The 20,922-nt window shown below is 57.4% G+C and overlaps 1 protein-coding gene across 1 annotated transcript in view; it reads left to right on the top strand.

Annotated features, from left to right (window-relative positions):
• Positions 1–20,922, top strand: part of LOC122547584 (arf-GAP with coiled-coil, ANK repeat and PH domain-containing protein 2) — a 126,095-nt gene that overhangs the window by 102,868 nt on the left and 2,305 nt on the right. Inside the window, exons 14-17 of the mRNA XM_087985752.1 lie at positions 6,007–6,179; positions 7,211–7,320; positions 9,659–9,769; positions 20,666–20,727. Of these exons, the coding sequence (XP_087841878.1) occupies positions 6,007–6,179; positions 7,211–7,320; positions 9,659–9,769; positions 20,666–20,727 (456 nt within the window). The remainder of the gene's footprint in view (positions 1–6,006; positions 6,180–7,210; positions 7,321–9,658; positions 9,770–20,665; positions 20,728–20,922) is intronic.

The following is a 20,922-nucleotide window of genomic DNA, read 5'->3' as shown; positions in this document are numbered from 1 at the left end:
CAGTCAGTGTACAGATATCTCCCTAAGAGAGAGAGGGGACTGAGAGACACCGGTCAGTCTCCAGATATCTCCCTGAGAGAGAGAGGGGGGACTGAGAGACACCAGTCAGTGTACAGATATCTCCCTGAGAGAGAGGGGGGCGACTGAGAGACACCAGTCAGTGTACAGATATCTCCCTGAGAGAGAGAGAGGGGGGACTGAGAGACACCTTTTAGTGTACAGATATCTCCCTGAGAGAAAGAGGGGACTGAGAGACACCAGTCAGTGTGCAGATATCTCCCTGAGAGAGAGAGAGAGGACTGAGAGACACCCGTCAGTGTACACATATCTCCCTGAGAGAGGTGGGGGGACTGAGAGACACCAGTCAGTGTACAGATATCTCCCTGAGAGAGAGAGGGGACTGAGAGACACCAGTCAGTGTGCAGATATCTCCCTGACAGAGAGAGGGGACTGAGAGACACCAGTCAGTGTACAGATATCTCCCTGAGAGAGAGAGGGGGGACTGAGAGACACCAGTCAGTGGACGGATATCTCCCTGAGAAAGAGAGGGGGGACTGAGAGACACCAGTCAGTGTGCAGATATCTCCCTGAGAGAGAAAGTGGGGACTGAGAGACACCAGTCAGTGTACAGATATCTCCCTGAGAGAGAGAGAGGGGACTGAGACACACCAGTCAGTGTACGGATATCTCCCTGAGAAAGAGAGGGGGGACTGAGAGACATCAGTCAGTGTGCAGATATCTCCCTGAGAGAGAAAGAGGGGACTGAGAGACACCAGTCAGTGTACAGATATCTCCCTGAGAGAGGGGACTGAGAGACACCAGTCAGTGTACAGATATCTCCCTAAGAGTGAGAGGGGGGACTGAGAGACACAGTCAGTGTACAGATATCTCCCTGAGAGAGAGAGGGGACTGAGAGACACCAGTCAGTGTGCAGATATCTCCCTGAGAGAGAGAGAGAGGGGACTGAGAGACACCAGTCAGTGTACAGATATTTCCCTGAGAGGGAGAGACGGGGGACTGAGAGACACCAGTCAGTGCACAGATATCTCCCTGAGAGAGAGGGGACTGAGAGACACCAGTCAGTGTACATATATCTCCCTGACAGTGAGAGGGGACTGAGAGACACCAGTCAGTGTACAGATATCTTCCTGAGAGAGAGAGAGGGGTCTGAGAGACACCAGTCAGTGTACAGATAACTCCCTGAGAGAGAGAGGGGACTGAGAGACACCGGTCAGTGTCCAGATATCTCCCTGAGAGAGAGAGAGGGGGGACTGAGAGACACCAGTCGGTGTACAGATATCTCCCTGAGAGAGAGAGGGGGGACTGAGAGACACCAGTCAGTGTACAGATATCTCCCTGAGAGAGAGGGGGGACTGAGAGACACCAGTCAGTGTACAGATATCTCCCTGAGCGAGAGAGGGGGGACTGAGAGACACCAGTCAGTGTACAGATATCTCCCTGAGAGAGAGGTGACTGAGAGACACCAGTCAGTGTACAGATATCTCCCTGAGAGAGAGGGGGGCGACTGAGAGACACCAGTCAGTGTACAGATATCTCCCTGAGAGAGAGAGAGGGGGGACTGAGAGACACCAGTCAGTGTACAGATATCTCCCTAAGAGAGAGAGGGGACTGAGAGACACCGGTCAGTCTCCAGATATCTCCCTGAGAGAGAGAGAGGGGGGACTGAGAGACACCAGTCAGTGTACAGATATCTCCCTGAGAGAGAGGGGGGCGACTGAGAGACACCAGTCAGTGTACAGATATCTCCCTGAGAGAGAGAGAGGGGGGACTGAGAGACACCTTTTAGTGTACAGATATCTCCCTGAGAGAAAGAGGGGACTGAGAGACACCAGTCAGTGTGCAGATATCTCCCTGAGAGAGAGAGAGAGGACTGAGAGACACCCGTCAGTGTACACATATCTCCCTGAGAGAGGTGGGGGGACTGAGAGACACCAGTCAGTGTACAGATATCTCCCTGAGAGAGGTGGGGGGACTGAGAGACACCAGTCAGTGTGCAGATATCTCCCTGACAGAGAGAGGGGACTGAGAGACACCAGTCAGTGTACAGATATCTCCCTGAGAGAGAGAGGGGGGACTGAGAGACACCAGTCAGTGGACGGATATCTCCCTGAGAAAGAGAGGGGGGACTGAGAGACACCAGTCAGTGTGCAGATATCTCCCTGAGAGAGAAAGTGGGGACTGAGAGACACCAGTCAGTGTACAGATATCTCCCTGAGAGAGAGAGAGGGGACTGAGACACACCAGTCAGTGTACGGATATCTCCCTGAGAAAGAGAGGGGGGACTGAGAGACATCAGTCAGTGTGCAGATATCTCCCTGAGAGAGAAAGAGGGGACTGAGAGACACCAGTCAGTGTACAGATATCTCCCTAAGAGTGAGAGGGGGGACTGAGAGACACCAGTCAGTGTACAGATATCTCCCTGAGAGAGGGGACTGAGAGACACCAGTCAGTGTACAGATATCTCCCTAAGAGTGAGAGGGGGGACTGAGAGACACCAGTCAGTGTACAGATATCTCCCTGAGAGAGAGAGGGGACTGAGAGACACCAGTCAGTGTGCAGATATCTCCCTGAGAGAGAGAGAGGGGGGACTGAGAGTCACCAGTCAGTGTACAGATATTTCCCTGAGAGGGAGAGAGGGGGGACTGAGAGACACCAGTCAGTGCACAGATATCTCCCTGAGAGAGAGGGGACTGAGAGACACCAGTCAGTGTACATATATCTCCCTGACAGTGAGAGGGGACTGAGAGACACCAGTCAGTGTACAGATATCTTCCTGAGAGAGAGGGGTCTGAGAGACACCAGTCAGTGTACAGATATCTCCCTGAGAGAGAGAGGGGGGACTGAGAGACACCAGTCAGTGTACAGATATCTCCCTGAGTGAGAGAGGGGGGACTGAAAGACACCAGTCAGTGTACAGATATCTCCCTGAGAGTGAGGGGGGACTGAGAGACACCAGTCAGTGTACAGATATCTCCCTGAGCGAGAGAGGGGGGACTGAGAGACACCAGTCAGTGTACAGATATCTCCCTGAGAGAGAGGGGACTGAGAGACACCAGTCAGTGTACAGATATCTCCCTGAGCGAGCGAGGGGACTGAGAGACACCAGTCAGTGTACAGATATCTCCCTGAGAGAGAGAGAGAGAGGACTGAGAGACACCAGTCAGTGTACAGATATCTGCCTGAGAGAGAGAGAGTGGACTGAGAGACACCAGTCAGTGTACAGATATCTCCCTGAGAGAGAGGGGGGACTGAGAGACACCAGTCAGTGTACAGATATCTCCCTAAGAGAGAGAGGGGACTGAGAGACACCGGTCAGTGTCCAGATATCTCCCTGAGAGAGAGAGGGGGGACTGAGAGACACCAGTCAGTGTACAGATATCTCCCTGAGAGAGAGAGGGGGGACTGAGAGACACCAGTCAGTGTACACATATCTCCCTGAGAGTGGTGGGGGGACTGAGAGACACCAGTCAGTGTACAGATATCTCCCTGAGAAAGAGAGGGGGGACTGAGAGACACCAGTCAGTGTGCAGATATCTCCCTGACAGAGAGAGGGGACTGAGAGACACCAGTCAGTGTACAGATATCTCCCTGAGAGAGAGAGGGGGGACTGAGAGACACCAGTCAGTGGACGGATATCTCCCTGAGAAAGAGAGGGGGGACTGAGAGACACCAGTCAGTGTGCAGATATCTCCCTGAGAGAGAAAGAGGGGACTGAGAGACACCAGTCAGTGTACAGATATCTCCCTGAGAGAGAGAGAGGGGACTGAGACACACCAGTCAGTGTACGGATATCTCCCTGAGAAAGAGAGGGGGGACTGAGAGACACCAGTCAGTGTACAGATATCTCCCTGAGAGAGAGAGAGAGGACTGAGAGACACCAGTCAGTGTACAGATATCTCCCTGAGAGAGAGAGAGAGGACTGAGAGACACCAGTCAGTGTACAGATATCTCCCTGAGAGAGAGAGGGGACTGAGAGACACCAGTCAGTGTACAGATATCTCCCTGAGAGACAGGGGACTGAGAGACACCAGTCAGTGTACAGATATCTCCCTGAGAGAGAGAGGGGGGACTGAGAGACACCAGTCAGTGTACAGATATCTCCCTGAGAGAGAGGGGACTGAGAGACACCAGTCAGTGTACAGATATCTCCCTGAGAGAGAGAGAGGGGACTGAGAGACACCAGTCAGTGTACAGATATCTCCCTGAGAGAGAGAGAGGACTGAGAGACACCAGTCAGTGTACACATATCTCCCTGAGAGAGGTGGGGGGACTGAGAGACACCAGTCAGTGTACAGATAACTCCCTGAGAAAGAGAGGGGGGACTGAGAGACACCAGTCAGTGTACAGATATCTCCCTGAGAGAGGGGGGACTGAGAGACACCAGTCAGTGTACAGATATCTCCCTGAGAGAGAGAGAGGGGGGACTGAGAGACACCAGTCAGTGTACAGATATCTCCCTGAGAGAGGGGGGACTGAGAGACACCAGTCAGTGTACAGATATCTCCCTGAGAGAGAGGCGGGACTGAGAGACACCAGTCAGTGTACAGATATCTCCCTGAGAGAGAGAGAGAGGACTGAGAGACACCAGTCAGTGTACAATAATCTCCCTGAGAGAGGTGGGGGGACTGAGAGACACCAGTCAGTGTACAGATAACTCCCTGAGAAAGAGAGGGGGGACTGAGAGACACCAGTCAGTGTACAGATATCTCCCTGAGAGAGGGGGGACTGAGAGACACCAGTCAGTGTACAGATATCTCCCTGAGAGAGGTGGGGGGACTGAGAGACACCAGTCAGTGTACAGATAACTCCCTGAGAAAGAGAGGGGGGACTGAGAGACACCAGTCAGTGTACAGATATCTCCCTGAGAGAGAGAGGACTGAGAGACACCAGTCAGTGTACAATAATCTCCCTGAGAGAGGTGGGGGGACTGAGAGACACCAGTCAGTGTACAGATATCTCCCTGAGAGAGAGAGGGGGGACTGAGAGACACCAGTCAGTGTACAGATATCTCCCTGAGAGAGAGGGGGGACTGAGAGACACCAGTCAGTGTACAGATATCTCCCTGAGAGAGAGAGGGGACTGAGAGACACCAGTCAGTGTACAGATATCTCCCTGAGAGAGAGAGGACTGAGAGACACCAGTCAGTGTACAGATATCTCCCTGAGAGAGAGGGGACTGAGAGACACCAGTCAGTGTACAGATATCTCCCTGAGAGAGAGAGGGGACTGAGAGACACCAGTCAGTGTACAGATATCTCCCTGAGAGAGAGGGGGGACTGAGAGACACCAGTCAGTGTACAGATATCTCCCTGAGAGAGAGAGGGGTCTGAGAGACACCAGTCAGTGTACAGATATCTCCCTGAGAGAGAGAGAGAGGGGGGACTGAGAGACACCAGTCAGTGTACAGATATCTCCCTGAGAGAGAGAGAGGGGGGACTGAGAGACACCTTTTAGTGTACAGATATCTCCCTGAGAGAAAGAGGGGACTGAGAGACACCAGTCAGTGTACAGATATCTCCCTGAGAGAGAGAGGGGGGACTGAGAGACACCAGTCAGTGTACAGATATCTCCCTGAGAGAGCGAGAGAGGGGACTGAGAGACACCAGTCAGTGTACAGATATCTCCCTGAGAGAGAGGGGGGACTGAGAGACACCAGTCAGTGTACAGATATCTCCCTGAGAGAGAGAGGACTGAGAGACACCAGTCAGTGTACAGATATCTCCCTGAGAGAGAGAGGGGGGACTGAGAGACACCAGTCAGTGTACAGATATCTCCCTGAGAGAGAGGGGGGACTGAGAGACACCAGTCAGTGTACAGATATCTCCCTGAGAGAGAGAGGGGACTGAGAGACACCAGTCAGTGTACAGATATCTCCCTGAGAGAGAGTGGGGGACTGAGAGACACCAGTCAGTGTACAGATATGTCCCTGAGAGAGAGTGACCATGGTAACGAGTGGTTTATCGTCTCTCTTTCCTGTATTCTGTAGAGGATCGAATTCCCGAATCCACAGATGCCCTGTGCCCGAGTCGACGTTTGTACGCTGCTGCTGCTGTTGGCGACCTGCCAGAGATGTGTCAAGCCCTGGCGCACGGTGCCTACGTGAATTGGACCAATAGTGAGGACTCTCAATGCTCCCCCCTCATCTCTGCAGCGCGAGGGGTAAGGGGCATTAACATTGAGATATCCAACATCGACCCACACTCAGAGCACCGTGCACAGTTCCCCGGTCTCTCCCCTCGGTCACTCGGAGCGCAGTTCCCCGGTCTCTCCCCTCGGTCACTCGGAGCACCGTGCGCAGTTCCCCGGTCTCTCGGAGCACCGTGTGCAGTTCCCCGGTCTCTCCCCACGGTCACTCGGAGCGCAGTTCCCCGGTCTCTGCCCTCGGTCACTCGGAGCACAGTTCCCCGGTCTCTCCCCTCGGTCACTCCGAGCACAGTTCCCCGGTCTCTCCCCTCGGTCACTCGGAGCACAGTTTCCCGGTCTCTCCCCTCGGTCACTCGGAGCACAGTTCCCTGGTCCCTCCCCTCGGTCACTCGGAGCACAGTTCCCCGGTCTCTCCCCTCGGTCACTCGGAGCACAGTTCCCCGGTCTCTCCCCTCAGTCACTCGGAGCACAGTTCCCCGGTCTCTCCCCTCGGTCACTCGGAGCACAGTTCCCCGGTCTCTCCCCTCGGTCACTCGGAGCACAGTTCCCCGGTCTCTCCCCTCAGTCACTCGGAGCACAGTTCCCCGGTCTCTCCCCTCGGTCACTCGGAGCACAGTTCCCCGGTCTCTCCCCTCGGTCACTCGGAGCACAGTTCCCCGGTCTCTCCCCTCGGTCACTCGGAGCACAGTTCCCCGGTCTCTCTCCACCTCGGTCACTCGGAGCACAGTTCCCCGGTCTCTCCCCTCGGTCACTCGGAGCACAGTTCCCCGGTCTCTCTCCTCGGTCACTCGGAGCACAGTTCCCCGGTCTCTCCCCTCGGTCACTCGGAGAACAGTTCCCCGGTCTCTCCCCTCAGTCACTCGGAGCACAGTTCCCCGGTCTCTCCCCTCGGTCACTCGGAGAACAGTTCCCCGGTCTCTCCCCTCGGTCACTCGGAGCACAGTTCCCCGGTCTCTCCCCTCGGTCACTCGGAGCACCGTGCGCTGTTCCCCGGTCTGCGCTGTGCGTTCCTGCAGGTAATTTCCCCCTCTGTTTCCCGGCCCCAGGGTTCTGTGACGGCCTGTGAGTACCTGCTGCAGAATGGCGCCCACATCAGCTACAGAGATGCTACGGGACAGGGACCCATTCACGTGGCCACACGCTCTGGTCAGACTGGGTGAGATCGAGCTTGACTGTTTCCCTGGTGGTATTTCTGGGCAGGGGTCAGCTGGGCCCTGAGGGATTGACTGGATTTCTTTAAGGAGGTGACAGAGGACCCGGCACAATCCCGCACAGTGCAGACCCTTCGGCCCCTCGATGTTGTGCTGTGGAACCAATCTGATGCCCCTCTCACCCGCACTATTTAAATGCCCTCAAATTGGGCGAGTCCCCTGCTGTCGGAGTCCGATCCGCGCCCCCCCCCCCCCCCCCTCGTACTCTCTGACTAAAGGAACTCCCCTCTGACGTCTCTCCTGTATCTGTCACCCCCCCCCCCCCTCGGTTTAACGCCCCGTTCCCCTCGTGCTGGCCATCCCCATCCGAGGGAAAACTCTGTGGCTGCCCACCCTGTCCATCCCTCGGATCGTCCTGCACGTCTCGAATCGGTCCCCCTCCTCCTCTCGAGCGGGAACCGCCTCAGTCTGTCCTCTTGAGACCCCCCCCCCCCCCACTCCCAGCCCCGCCAGGCGACATCCCGGGCAATCTCCCTTCCCGTAACACGGAGAGCAGAACTGCCCGGGTGCGGCCGCCCCCCCCCCCACAGTTCTGTACAGCTGCTCCCTGGCTCCGAAACTCAATCCCTCTCCCGATAAAAGCTGACACACCGCACGCCGCCTTAACAAACCCTATCGACCTGGGGAGCACCGTTCAGGGACCTGTGTACACATGGACACCGAGATCTCTCTGCTCATCTACACGACCAAGTATCTTAGCATTATCCCAGTACTCTGTATTCCTGTTACACCTTCCAAAGTGAACCACCTCACACTTTCCCACATTAAACTCCATTTGCCACCTCTCAGCCCAGCCCTGCAGCTTATCCCTGTCCCTCTGTAACCCTCACACTTTCCCACATTAAACTGCATTTGCCACCTCTCAGCCCAGCTCTGCAGCTTATCCCTGTCCCTCTGTAACCCTCACACTTTCCCACATTAAACTCCATTTGCCCCCTCTCAGCCCAGCCCTGCAGCTTATCCCTGTCCCTCTGTAACCCTCACACTTTCCCACATTAAACTCCATTTGCCGCCTCTCAGCCCAGCCCTGCAGCTTATCCCTGTCCCTCTGTCACCCTCACACTTTCCCACATTAAACTCCATTTGCCACCTCTCAGCCCAGCCCTGCAGCTTATCCCTGTCCCTCTGTGACCCTCACACTTTCCCACATTAAACTCCATTTGTCGCCTCTCAGCCCAGCCCTGCAGCTTATCCCTGTCCCTCTGTAACCCTCACACTTTCCCACATTAAACTCCATTTGCCACCTCTCAGCCCAGCTCTGCAGCTTATCCCTGTCCCTCTGTAACCCTCACACTTTTCGACATTAAACTCCATTTGCCGCCTCTCAGCCCAGCCCTGCAGCTTATCCCTGTCCCTCTGTAACCCTCACACTTTCCCACATTAAACTCCATTTGCCACCTCTCAGCCCAGCTCTGCAGCTTATCCCTGTCCCTCTGTAACCCTCACACTTTCCCACATTAAACTCCATTTGCCGCCTCTCAGCCCAGCCCTGCAGCTTATCCCTGTCCCTCTGTAACCCTCACACTTTCCCACATTAAACTCCATTTGCCGCCTCTCAGCCCAGCTCTGCAGCTTATCCCTGTCCCTCTGTAACCCTCACACTTTCCCACATTAAACTCCATTTGCCGCCTCTCAGCCCAGCTCTGCAGCTTATCCCTGTCCCTCTGTAACCCTCACACTTTCCCACATTAAACTCCATTTGTCGCCTCTCAGCCCAGCTCTGCACCTTATCCCTGTCCCTCTGTAACCCTCACACTTTCCCACATTAAACTCCATTTGCCACCTCTCAGCCCAGCTCTGCACCTTATCCCTGTCCCCCTGTAACCCTCACACTTTCCCACATTAAACTCCATTTGCCACCTCTCGGCCCAGCTCTGCAGCTTATCCCTGTCCCTCTGCGACCTACAACGTCCTTCAGCACGATCCACAACTCTACTGCCCTTAGTGGTGATAACCCAGTTAGATTTCGACAACGCTGTCAACTTAAGTTGTGATCCAATGATGCCGAGAACATGACGTGAACTCCGAGCGAGGATCGGTTGGCTGAGAGAAAACAGAGGGTTGGGGACAAAGGTTTGCGGAGGTGGTGTGCATCTTGAGGCTGGCCGTTCTTAACTCGTGGAGTGTGGCCGGGATCAGTCCCACTCGCCCACACGTGGACTCACAAGCGAGAAGGGAAGGCGCTGTTGCGGGGTGAAACTGGTTTGGCCTTGCTGTAACTTTCTGTCTCGTTCCCACCTCTCTTCCCCCCCCCCCCCCCCCCCCCCCCCCCGGACCCCTCAGCGCCGTCTGTGTGTTGTTGAAACGTGGAGCTAATCAGTACGCCGTGGACGAGAGAGGGCAGGACCCCCTCAGTATCGCTGTCGCTACTGCCAATGCAGACATCGTCACTCTGTGAGTCTCACTCGCACACACGCACGCGCACATTCACACACTCACTCGCACACGCACATTCACAAACACACACACGCACACATTCACGCACTCACACACACACACTAAACACACGCACGCACACATTCACACACACACACACACACTACACACACGCACACGCACATTCACACACACACTCACTACGCACGCGCATATTCACACACTCTCACACACACGCACACTACACGCACGCACACATTCACACACTCACACACACTCTCACACACACACTACACACACACATGCACACATTCACACACACGCACACCACACGCCCGCACACATTCACACTCACTCACACTACACACACACATGCACACATTCACACACACGCCCGCACACATTCACACTCACTCACACTACACACACGCACGCACACATTCACACACTCACTCACACACACACACTACACACATGCACGCACACATTCACACACTCACACTCACTCACACTACACACACGCACGCACACATTCACACACACACACACTACACACACGCACGCTCACATTCACACACTCACACTCACACTACACACACGAACGCTCACATTCACACACTCACACTACACACATGCACGCACACATTCACACACACACACACACACACACACTACACACACGCACGCGCACATTCACACACTCTCACTCACACAAACACTACACACACGCACGCTCACATTCACACACTCACACTCACTCACACTACACACACGCACGCACACATTCACACACTCACACTCACTCACACTACACGCACGCACACATTCACACACTCTCACATACACACACACTACACACACGCACGCACACATTCACATACACACACACTACACACACGCACGCACACATTCACACACTCACACTCACACTACACGCACGCACACATTCACACACTCTCACATACACACACACTACACACACGCATGCACACATTCACACACACACACACTACACACACGCACGCTCACATTCACACACTCACACTCACTCACACTACACACACGCACGCAAACATTCACACACTCTCACTCACACACACACTACACACGCGCACGCTCACATTCACACACTCTCACTCACACGCACGCACACATTCACACACTCACTCACACTACACACACGCACGCACACATTCACACACTCTCACACACACACACTACATACACGCACGCTCACATTCACACACTCACACTCACTCACACTACACACACGCACGCACACATTCTCACACTCACTCACACTACACACACGCACACTACACACATGCACACATTCACACACACTCACTACACACACGCACACATTCACATACTCTCACTCACACACACACTACACACATGCACGCACACATTCACACACTCTCACACACTACACACACGCACGCTCACATTCACACACTCACTCACACTACACACACGCACGCACACATTCACACACTCACACACACACACTACACACACGCACGCTCACATTCACACACTCTCACTCACACACACACGCACGCACACATTCACACACTCTCACTCACTCACACACACACACGCACGCACACATTCACACACTCACACTCACTCACACACACACACACTACACACACGCACGCTCACATTCACACACTCTCACATACACACTACACACACGCACACATTCACACACTCACACTCACTCACACACACACACACGCACGCACACATTCACACACTCACACTCACTCACACACACACACTACACACACGCAAGCACACATTCACACACACTACACACACGCACGCACACATTCACACACACACACTACACACACGCACGCACACATTCTCACACTCTCACTCACACACACACACACACTACACACACGCACGCACACATTCACACACACACACTACACACACGCACGCACACATTCACACACTCACACACACTACACACACGCACGCACACATTCACACACTCTCTCACACACACACACACACTACACACACGCACGCACACATTCTCACACTCACACTACATGCACGCATTCACACACTCACACACACACTACACACACGCACGCACACATTCACACACTCACACACACTACACACACGCACGCACGCATTCACACACTCTCACTCACACACACACACTACACACACGCACGCACACATTCACACTCTCTCTCACACACACGCATGCACACATTCAGATACTCTCACTCACACCCTCTCACACACACACTACTCACACGCACACATTCACACACACTACACGCACGCACACATTCACACGCTGTCACACACACACTACACACACGCACGCACACATTCACACACTCTCACTCACACACTACACACGCGCACATTCACACACTCTCACACACACACACACTACACGCACGCACACATTCACACACACACTACACACACGCACCACACATTCACACACTCTCTCACACACACACACTACACACACGCACGCACGCACACATTCTCACACTCACACTACATGCACGCATTCACACACACACACACTACACACACGCACGCACACATTCACACACTACACACACGCACGCACGCATTCACACACTCTCACTCACACACACACACTACACACACGCACGCACACATTCACACTCTCTCTCACACACACACGCACGCACACATTCAGATACTCTCACTCACACCCTCTCACACACACACTACACACACGCACGCACACATTCACACACACTACACGCACGCACACATTCACACGCTGTCACACACACACTACACACACGCACGCACACATTCACACACTCTCACACACACACACACTACACGCACGCACACATTCACACACACACTACACACACGCACCACACATTCACACACTACACACACGCACGCACACATTCACACACTCACGCGCACACATACACTACACACACGCACGCACACATTCACACACACACACACTACACACACGCACGCACACATTCAGACACACTCACTCACACACACTACACACACGCATGCACACATTCACACACTCTCACTCACACACACTACACACATGCACGCACACATTCACACACTCTCACACACACTACACACACGCACGCACACATTCACACACTCTCACTCACACACACACTACACACACGCACGTGCACATTCACACACACACACACTACACACACGCACGCACACATTCAGACACTCTCACTCACACACACTACACACACGCATGCACACATTCACACACTCTCACTCACACACACTACACACATGCACGCACACATTCACACACTCACACACACACTACACACACGCACGCACACATTCACACACTCTCACACTACACACGCACGCGCACATTCACACACTCACTCACAATACACACACGCACGCACGCATTCACGCACGCACGCGCACATTCACACACACGCACGCACACATTCACACACTCTCACACACACACTACACACACGCACGCGCACATTCACACACACACTACACACACGCACGCGCACATTCACACACACACACACACACTACACACACGCATACATATACACACGCACACTGCACACATGCACACGCACATTCACACTACACACACGCACACTACATACATGCATACATATACACACGCACACTGCACACATGCACACGCACATTCACACTACACACACGCACACTACATACATGCATACATATACACACTCACACGCACACTACACACACACGTACATACACGCACACTACGTGCACATTCACACTATACACACACACTACATACACGCATACATATACACACACGCACACACTCGCGTACATACACACACACTACATACACGCATACATATACACACACGCACACACTCGCGTACATACACACACACTACATGCACGCATACATATACACACACTCGCATACATACACACACACTACATGCACGCATACATATACACACACTCGCGTACATACACGCACACTACACAAACACGCGCACATTCACACACACACACGCTCATGCACACTACACATGCACATTCACACACACATATGCACACTCACACTGAGCACACACTACACACACACTACACTCGCGCACACACACACTACACACACACTAGGCAGCACACACCCCACACACACCCCACACACACCCCACACGCACCCCACACACACCCCACACACACCCCACACACACCCCACACGCACCCCACGCACACCCCACACGCACCCCACACACACCCCACACACACCCCACACACACCCCACACGCACCCCACGCGCACCCCACACGCACCCCACGCGCACCCCACACGCACCCCACACGCACCCCACACGCACCCCACACGCACCCCACACGCACCCCACACGCACCCCACACGCACCCCACACGCACCCCACACGCACCCGCACACGCACCCCACACGCACCCCACACGCACCCCACACGCACCCCACACGCACCCCACACGCACCCCACACGCACCCCACACGCACCCCACACGCACCCCACACGCACCCCACACAAACACCCCACACAAACACCCCACACGCACCCCACACGCACCCCACACGCACCCCACACGCACCCCACACGCACCCCACACGCACCCCACACGCACCCCACACGCACCCCACACGCACCCCACACGCACCCCACACACACATCCCACACAAACACCCCACACACACCCCACACACACCCCACACACACATCCCACACACACACCCCACACACACCCCACACACACCCCACACACACCCCACACACACCCCACACACACATCCCACACAAACACCCCACGCACACCCCACGCACACCCCACGCACACCCCACGCACACCCCACGCACACCCCACACACACATCCCACACACACACCCCACACACACCCCACACACACCCCACACACACCCCACACACACATCCCACACAAACACCCCACACAAACACCCCACACAAACACCCCACACACACCCCACACACACCCCACACACACCCCACGCACACCCCACACACACCCCACACACACCCCACGCACACCCCACGCACACCCCACGCACACCCCACGCACACCCCACACACACCCCACACACACCCCACACACACATCCCACACACACACCCCACACACACCCCACACACACCCCACACACATCCCACACACACATCCCACACAAACACCCCACGCACACCCCACGCACACCCCACGCACACCCCACGCACACCCCACGCACACACCCCACACACACCCCACACACACACACACCCCACACATACACCCCCCTCACACACACACGCCCTCACACACACACACACACCCCTCACACACACACCCCCCTCACACACACACACCCCCCTCACACACACCCCTCACACACACCCCACGCACACGCCCCACGCGCACGCCCCACGCGCACGCCCCACGCGCACGCCCCACGCGCACGCCCCACGCGCACGCCCCACGCGCACGCCCCACGCGCAACCCCCACGCACCCCCCACGCACGCCCCTCACACACCCCTCACACACCCCTCACACACCCCTCACACACCCCTCTCACACCCCTCTCACACCCCTCTCACACCCCTCACACACCCCTCACACATCCCTCACACACCCCTCACACACCCCTCACACACCCCACACACACACACAACCCTCACACACACACACACACCCCTCACACACACACCCCCCTCACACACACACACCCCTCACACACACACCCCTCACACACACACCCCCTCACACGCACACACCGCTCACACCCCTCACACGCTCACACCCCTCACACACACACACCCGTCACAGAACACACACCCGTCACAGAACACGCACCCGTCACAGAACACACACCCCTCACACACACACACCCCTCACACACACACAACCCTCACACACACACACCCCCCTCACACACACACACCCCTCACACACACACACCCCTCACACACACACCCCTCACACACACACCCCCTCACACGCACACACCGCTCACACCCCTCACACGCTCACACCCCTCACACACACACACCCGTCACAGAACACACACCCCTCACACACACACACCCCTCACACACACACAACCCTCACACACACACGCCCCCCTCACACACACATGCCCCCCTCACACACACACACCCCCACACACGCACACCCCCCACACACGCACACCCCCCACACACGCACAACCTCCTCACACGCACACACCCCTCACACGCACACACCCCTCACACGCACACCCCTCACACGCACACACCCCTCACACGCACACACCCCTCACACGCACACACCCCTCACACGCACACCCCTCACACGCACACCCCTCACACGCACACCCCTCACACGCACACCCCTCACACGCACACCCCTCACACGCACACCCCTCACACGCACACCCCTCACACGCACACCCCTCACACGCACACCCCTCACACGCACACCCCTCACACGCACACCCCTCACACGCACACCCCTCACACGCACACCCCTCACACGCACACACCCCTCACACGCACACCCCTCACACGCACACCCCTCACACGCACACCCCTCACACGCACACACCCCTCACACGCACACCCCTCACACGCACACCCCTCACACGCACACCCCTCACACGCACACCCCTCACACGCACACCCCCCTCACACGCACACACCCCTCACACGCACACACCCCTCACACGCACACACCCCTCACACGCACACACCCCTCACAAGCACACACCCCTCACACGCACACACCCCTCACACGCACACACCCCTCACACGCACACACCCCTCACACGCACACACCCCTCACACGCACACACCTGTCACACGCACACACCCCTCACACGCACACACCCCTCACACGCACACACCCCTCACGCACACACCCCTCACACGCACACACCTGTCACACACACACACCCCACACACACACCCCACACACACACCCCACACACACAACCCTCACACACACACAACCCTCACACACACACAACCCTCACACACACACAACCCTCACACACACACGCCCTCACACACACACCCCCCCTCACACACGCACACCCCCCTCACAGGCACACACCCCTCACACGCACACACCCCTCACACACACGCCCCCCTCACACACACACACCCCCCTCACACACACACCCCCCCTCACACACACACGCCCTCACACACGCACACCCCCCTCACACACGCACACCCCCCTCACACGCACACCCCCCTCACACGCACACCCCCCTCACACGCACACACCCCTCACACGCACACCCCTCACACGCACACCCCTCACACGCACACCCCTCACACGCACACCCCTCACACGCACACCCCTCACACGCACACCCCTCACACGCACACCCCTCACACGCACACACCCCTCACACGCACACCCCTCACACGCACACCCCTCACACGCACACCCCTCACACGCACACACCCCTCACACGCACACCCCTCACACGCACACCCCTCACACGCACACCCCTCACACGCACACCCCTCACACGCACACCCCCCTCACACGCACACACCCCTCACACGCACACACCCCTCACACGCACACACCCCTCACACGCACACACCCCTCACAAGCACACACCCCTCACACGCACACACCCCTCACACGCACACACCCCTCACACGCACACACCCCTCACACGCACACACCCCTCACACGCACACACCTGTCACACGCACACACCCCTCACACGCACACACCCCTCACACGCACACACCCCTCACGCACACACCCCTCACACGCACACACCTGTCACACACACACACCCCACACACACACCCCACACACACACCCCACACACACAACCCTCACACACACACAACCCTCACACACACACAACCCTCACACACACACAACCCTCACACACACACGCCCTCACACACACACCCCCCCTCACACACGCACACCCCCCTCACAGGCACACACCCCTCACACGCACACACCCCTCACACACACGCCCCCCTCACACACACACACCCCCCTCACACACACACCCCCCCTCACACACACACGCCCTCACACACGCACACCCCCCTCACACACGCACACCCCCCTCACACGCACACCCCCCTCACACGCACACCCCCCTCACACGCACACACCCCTCACACGCACACACCCCTCACACACACCCCCCCCACACACACACACCCCCCTCACACACGCACACCCCCCTCACACACGCACACCCCCCTCACACGCACACACCCCTCACACGCACACACCCCTCACACGCACACACCCCTCACACGCACACACCCCTCACACGCACACACCCCCCTCACACATACACACACCCCTCACACACACACACCCCTCACACACACACACCCCCCTCAAACACACACCCTCACACACACACACACACCCCTCACACACACACCCCCCTCACACACACACACCCCCCTCACACACACCCCTCACACACACCCCACGCACACACCCCACGCGCACGCCCCACGCGCACGCCCCACGCGCACGCCCCACGCGCACGCCCCACGCGCACGCGCACGCCCCACGCGCACGCCCCACGCGCAACCCCCACGCACCCCCCACGCACGCCCCTCACACACCCCTCACACACCCCTCACACACCCCTCACACACCCCTCTCACACCCCTCTCACACCCCTCTCACACCCCTCACACACCCCTCACACATCCCTCACACACCCCTCACACACCCCTCACACACCCCACACACACACACAACCCTCACACACACACACACACCCCTCACACACACACCCCCCTCACACACACACACCCCTCACACACACACCCCTCACACACACACCCCCTCACACGCACACACCGCTCACACCCCTCACACGCTCACACCCCTCACACACACACACCCGTCACAGAACACACACCCGTCACAGAACACGCACCCGTCACAGAACACACACCCCTCACACACACACACCCCTCACACACACACAACCCTCACACACACACACCCCCCTCACACACACACACCCCTCACACACACACACCCCTCACACACACACCCCTCACACACACACCCCCTCACACGCACACACCGCTCACACCCCTCACACGCTCACACCCCTCACACACACACACCCGTCACAGAACACACACCCCTCACACACACACACCCCTCACACACACACAACCCTCACACACACACGCCCCCCTCACACACACATGCCCCCCTCACACACACACACCCCCACACACGCACACCCCCCACACACGCACACCCCCCACACACGCACAACCTCCTCACACGCACACACCCCTCACACGCACACACCCCTCACACGCACACCCCTCACACGCACACACCCCTCACACGCACACACCCCTCACACGCACACCCCTCACACGCACACCCCTCACACGCACACCCCTCACACGCACACCCCTCACACGCACACCCCTCACACGCACACCCCTCACACGCACACCCCTCACATGCACACCCCTCACACGCACACCCCTCACACGCACACCCCTCACACGCACACCCCTCACACGCACACACCCCTCACACGCACACACCCCTCACACGCACACACCCCTCACAAGCACACACCCCTCACACGCACACACCCCTCACACGCACACACCCCTCACACGCACACACCCCTCACACGCACACACCCCTCACACGCACACACCTGTCACACGCACACACCCCTCACACGCACACACCCCTCACACGCACACACCCCTCACGCACACACCCCTCACACGCACACACCTGTCACACACACACACCCCACACACACACCCCACACACACACCCCACACACACAACCCTCACACACACACAACCCTCACACACACACAACCCTCACACACACACAACCCTCACACACACACGCCCTCACACACACACCCCCCCTCACACACGCACACCCCCCTCACAGGCACACACCCCTCACACGCACACACCCCTCACACACACGCCCCCCTCACACACACACACCCCCCTCACACACACACCCCCCCTCACACACACACGCCCTCACACACGCACACCCCCCTCACACACGCACACCCCCCTCACACGCACACCCCCCTCACACGCACACCCCCCTCACACGCACACACCCCTCACACGCACACACCCCTCACACACACCCCCCCCACACACACACACCCCCCTCACACACGCACACCCCCCTCACACACGCACACCCCCCTCACACGCACACACCCCTCACACGCACACACCCCTCACACGCACACACCCCTCACACGCACACACCCCTCACACGCACACACCCCCCTCACACATACACACACCCCTCACACACACACACCCCTCACACACACACACCCCCCTCAAACACACACCCTCACACACACACACCCCCCTCACACACACACCCCCCCCTCACACACACACCCTCACACACACACACCCCTCACACACACACACCCCCTCAAACACACACCCTCACACACACACACACCCCTCACACACACACACCCCCCTCAAACACACACCCTCACACACACACCCCCCCTCACACACGCACACCCCCCTCACACGCACACCCCCCTCACACGCACACCCCCCTCACACGCACACACCCCTCACACGCACACACCCTCACACACGCACACACCCCTCACACGCACACACCCCACACACGCACACACCCCCCACACACGCACACACCCCTCACACGCACACACCCCTCACACGCACACACCCCTCACACGCACACACCCCTCACACGCACACACCCCTCACACACACACACCTGTCACACGCACACACACACACCCCACACACTCACACACCCCACACACTCTCACTCCTGTTTACTGCTCTGAGTCGATGGTGTTTACTTTATCTCCCGTTATCTTTTCCCAGGCTGCGGATGGCCCGGATGAATGAGGAAATGCGGGAAGCGGAAGGAGTATTCAGTCACACAGGTACGCAGGGTCCCCTCCCCAAGGCAGAACGATCACACCCTCCCTCAGCACCGACCCTCCCTCAGCACTGACCCTCCCTCAGCACCGACCCTCCCTCAGCACCGACCCTCCCTCAGCACGGACCCTCCCTCAGCACCGACCCTCCCTCAGCACCGACCCTCCCTCAGCACCGACCCTCCCTCAGCACCGACCCTC

This window comes from Chiloscyllium plagiosum, unplaced genomic scaffold (assembly GCF_037043375.1).
Source record: "Chiloscyllium plagiosum isolate Xiang-an unplaced genomic scaffold, Cpla_swu_hap1 HiC_scaffold_217, whole genome shotgun sequence".
Taxonomy (NCBI): domain Eukaryota; kingdom Metazoa; phylum Chordata; class Chondrichthyes; order Orectolobiformes; family Hemiscylliidae; genus Chiloscyllium; species Chiloscyllium plagiosum.
The sequence above is the reverse complement of the archived record's forward strand: the minus strand, read 5'-3'. Positions and strand labels throughout refer to the sequence as shown.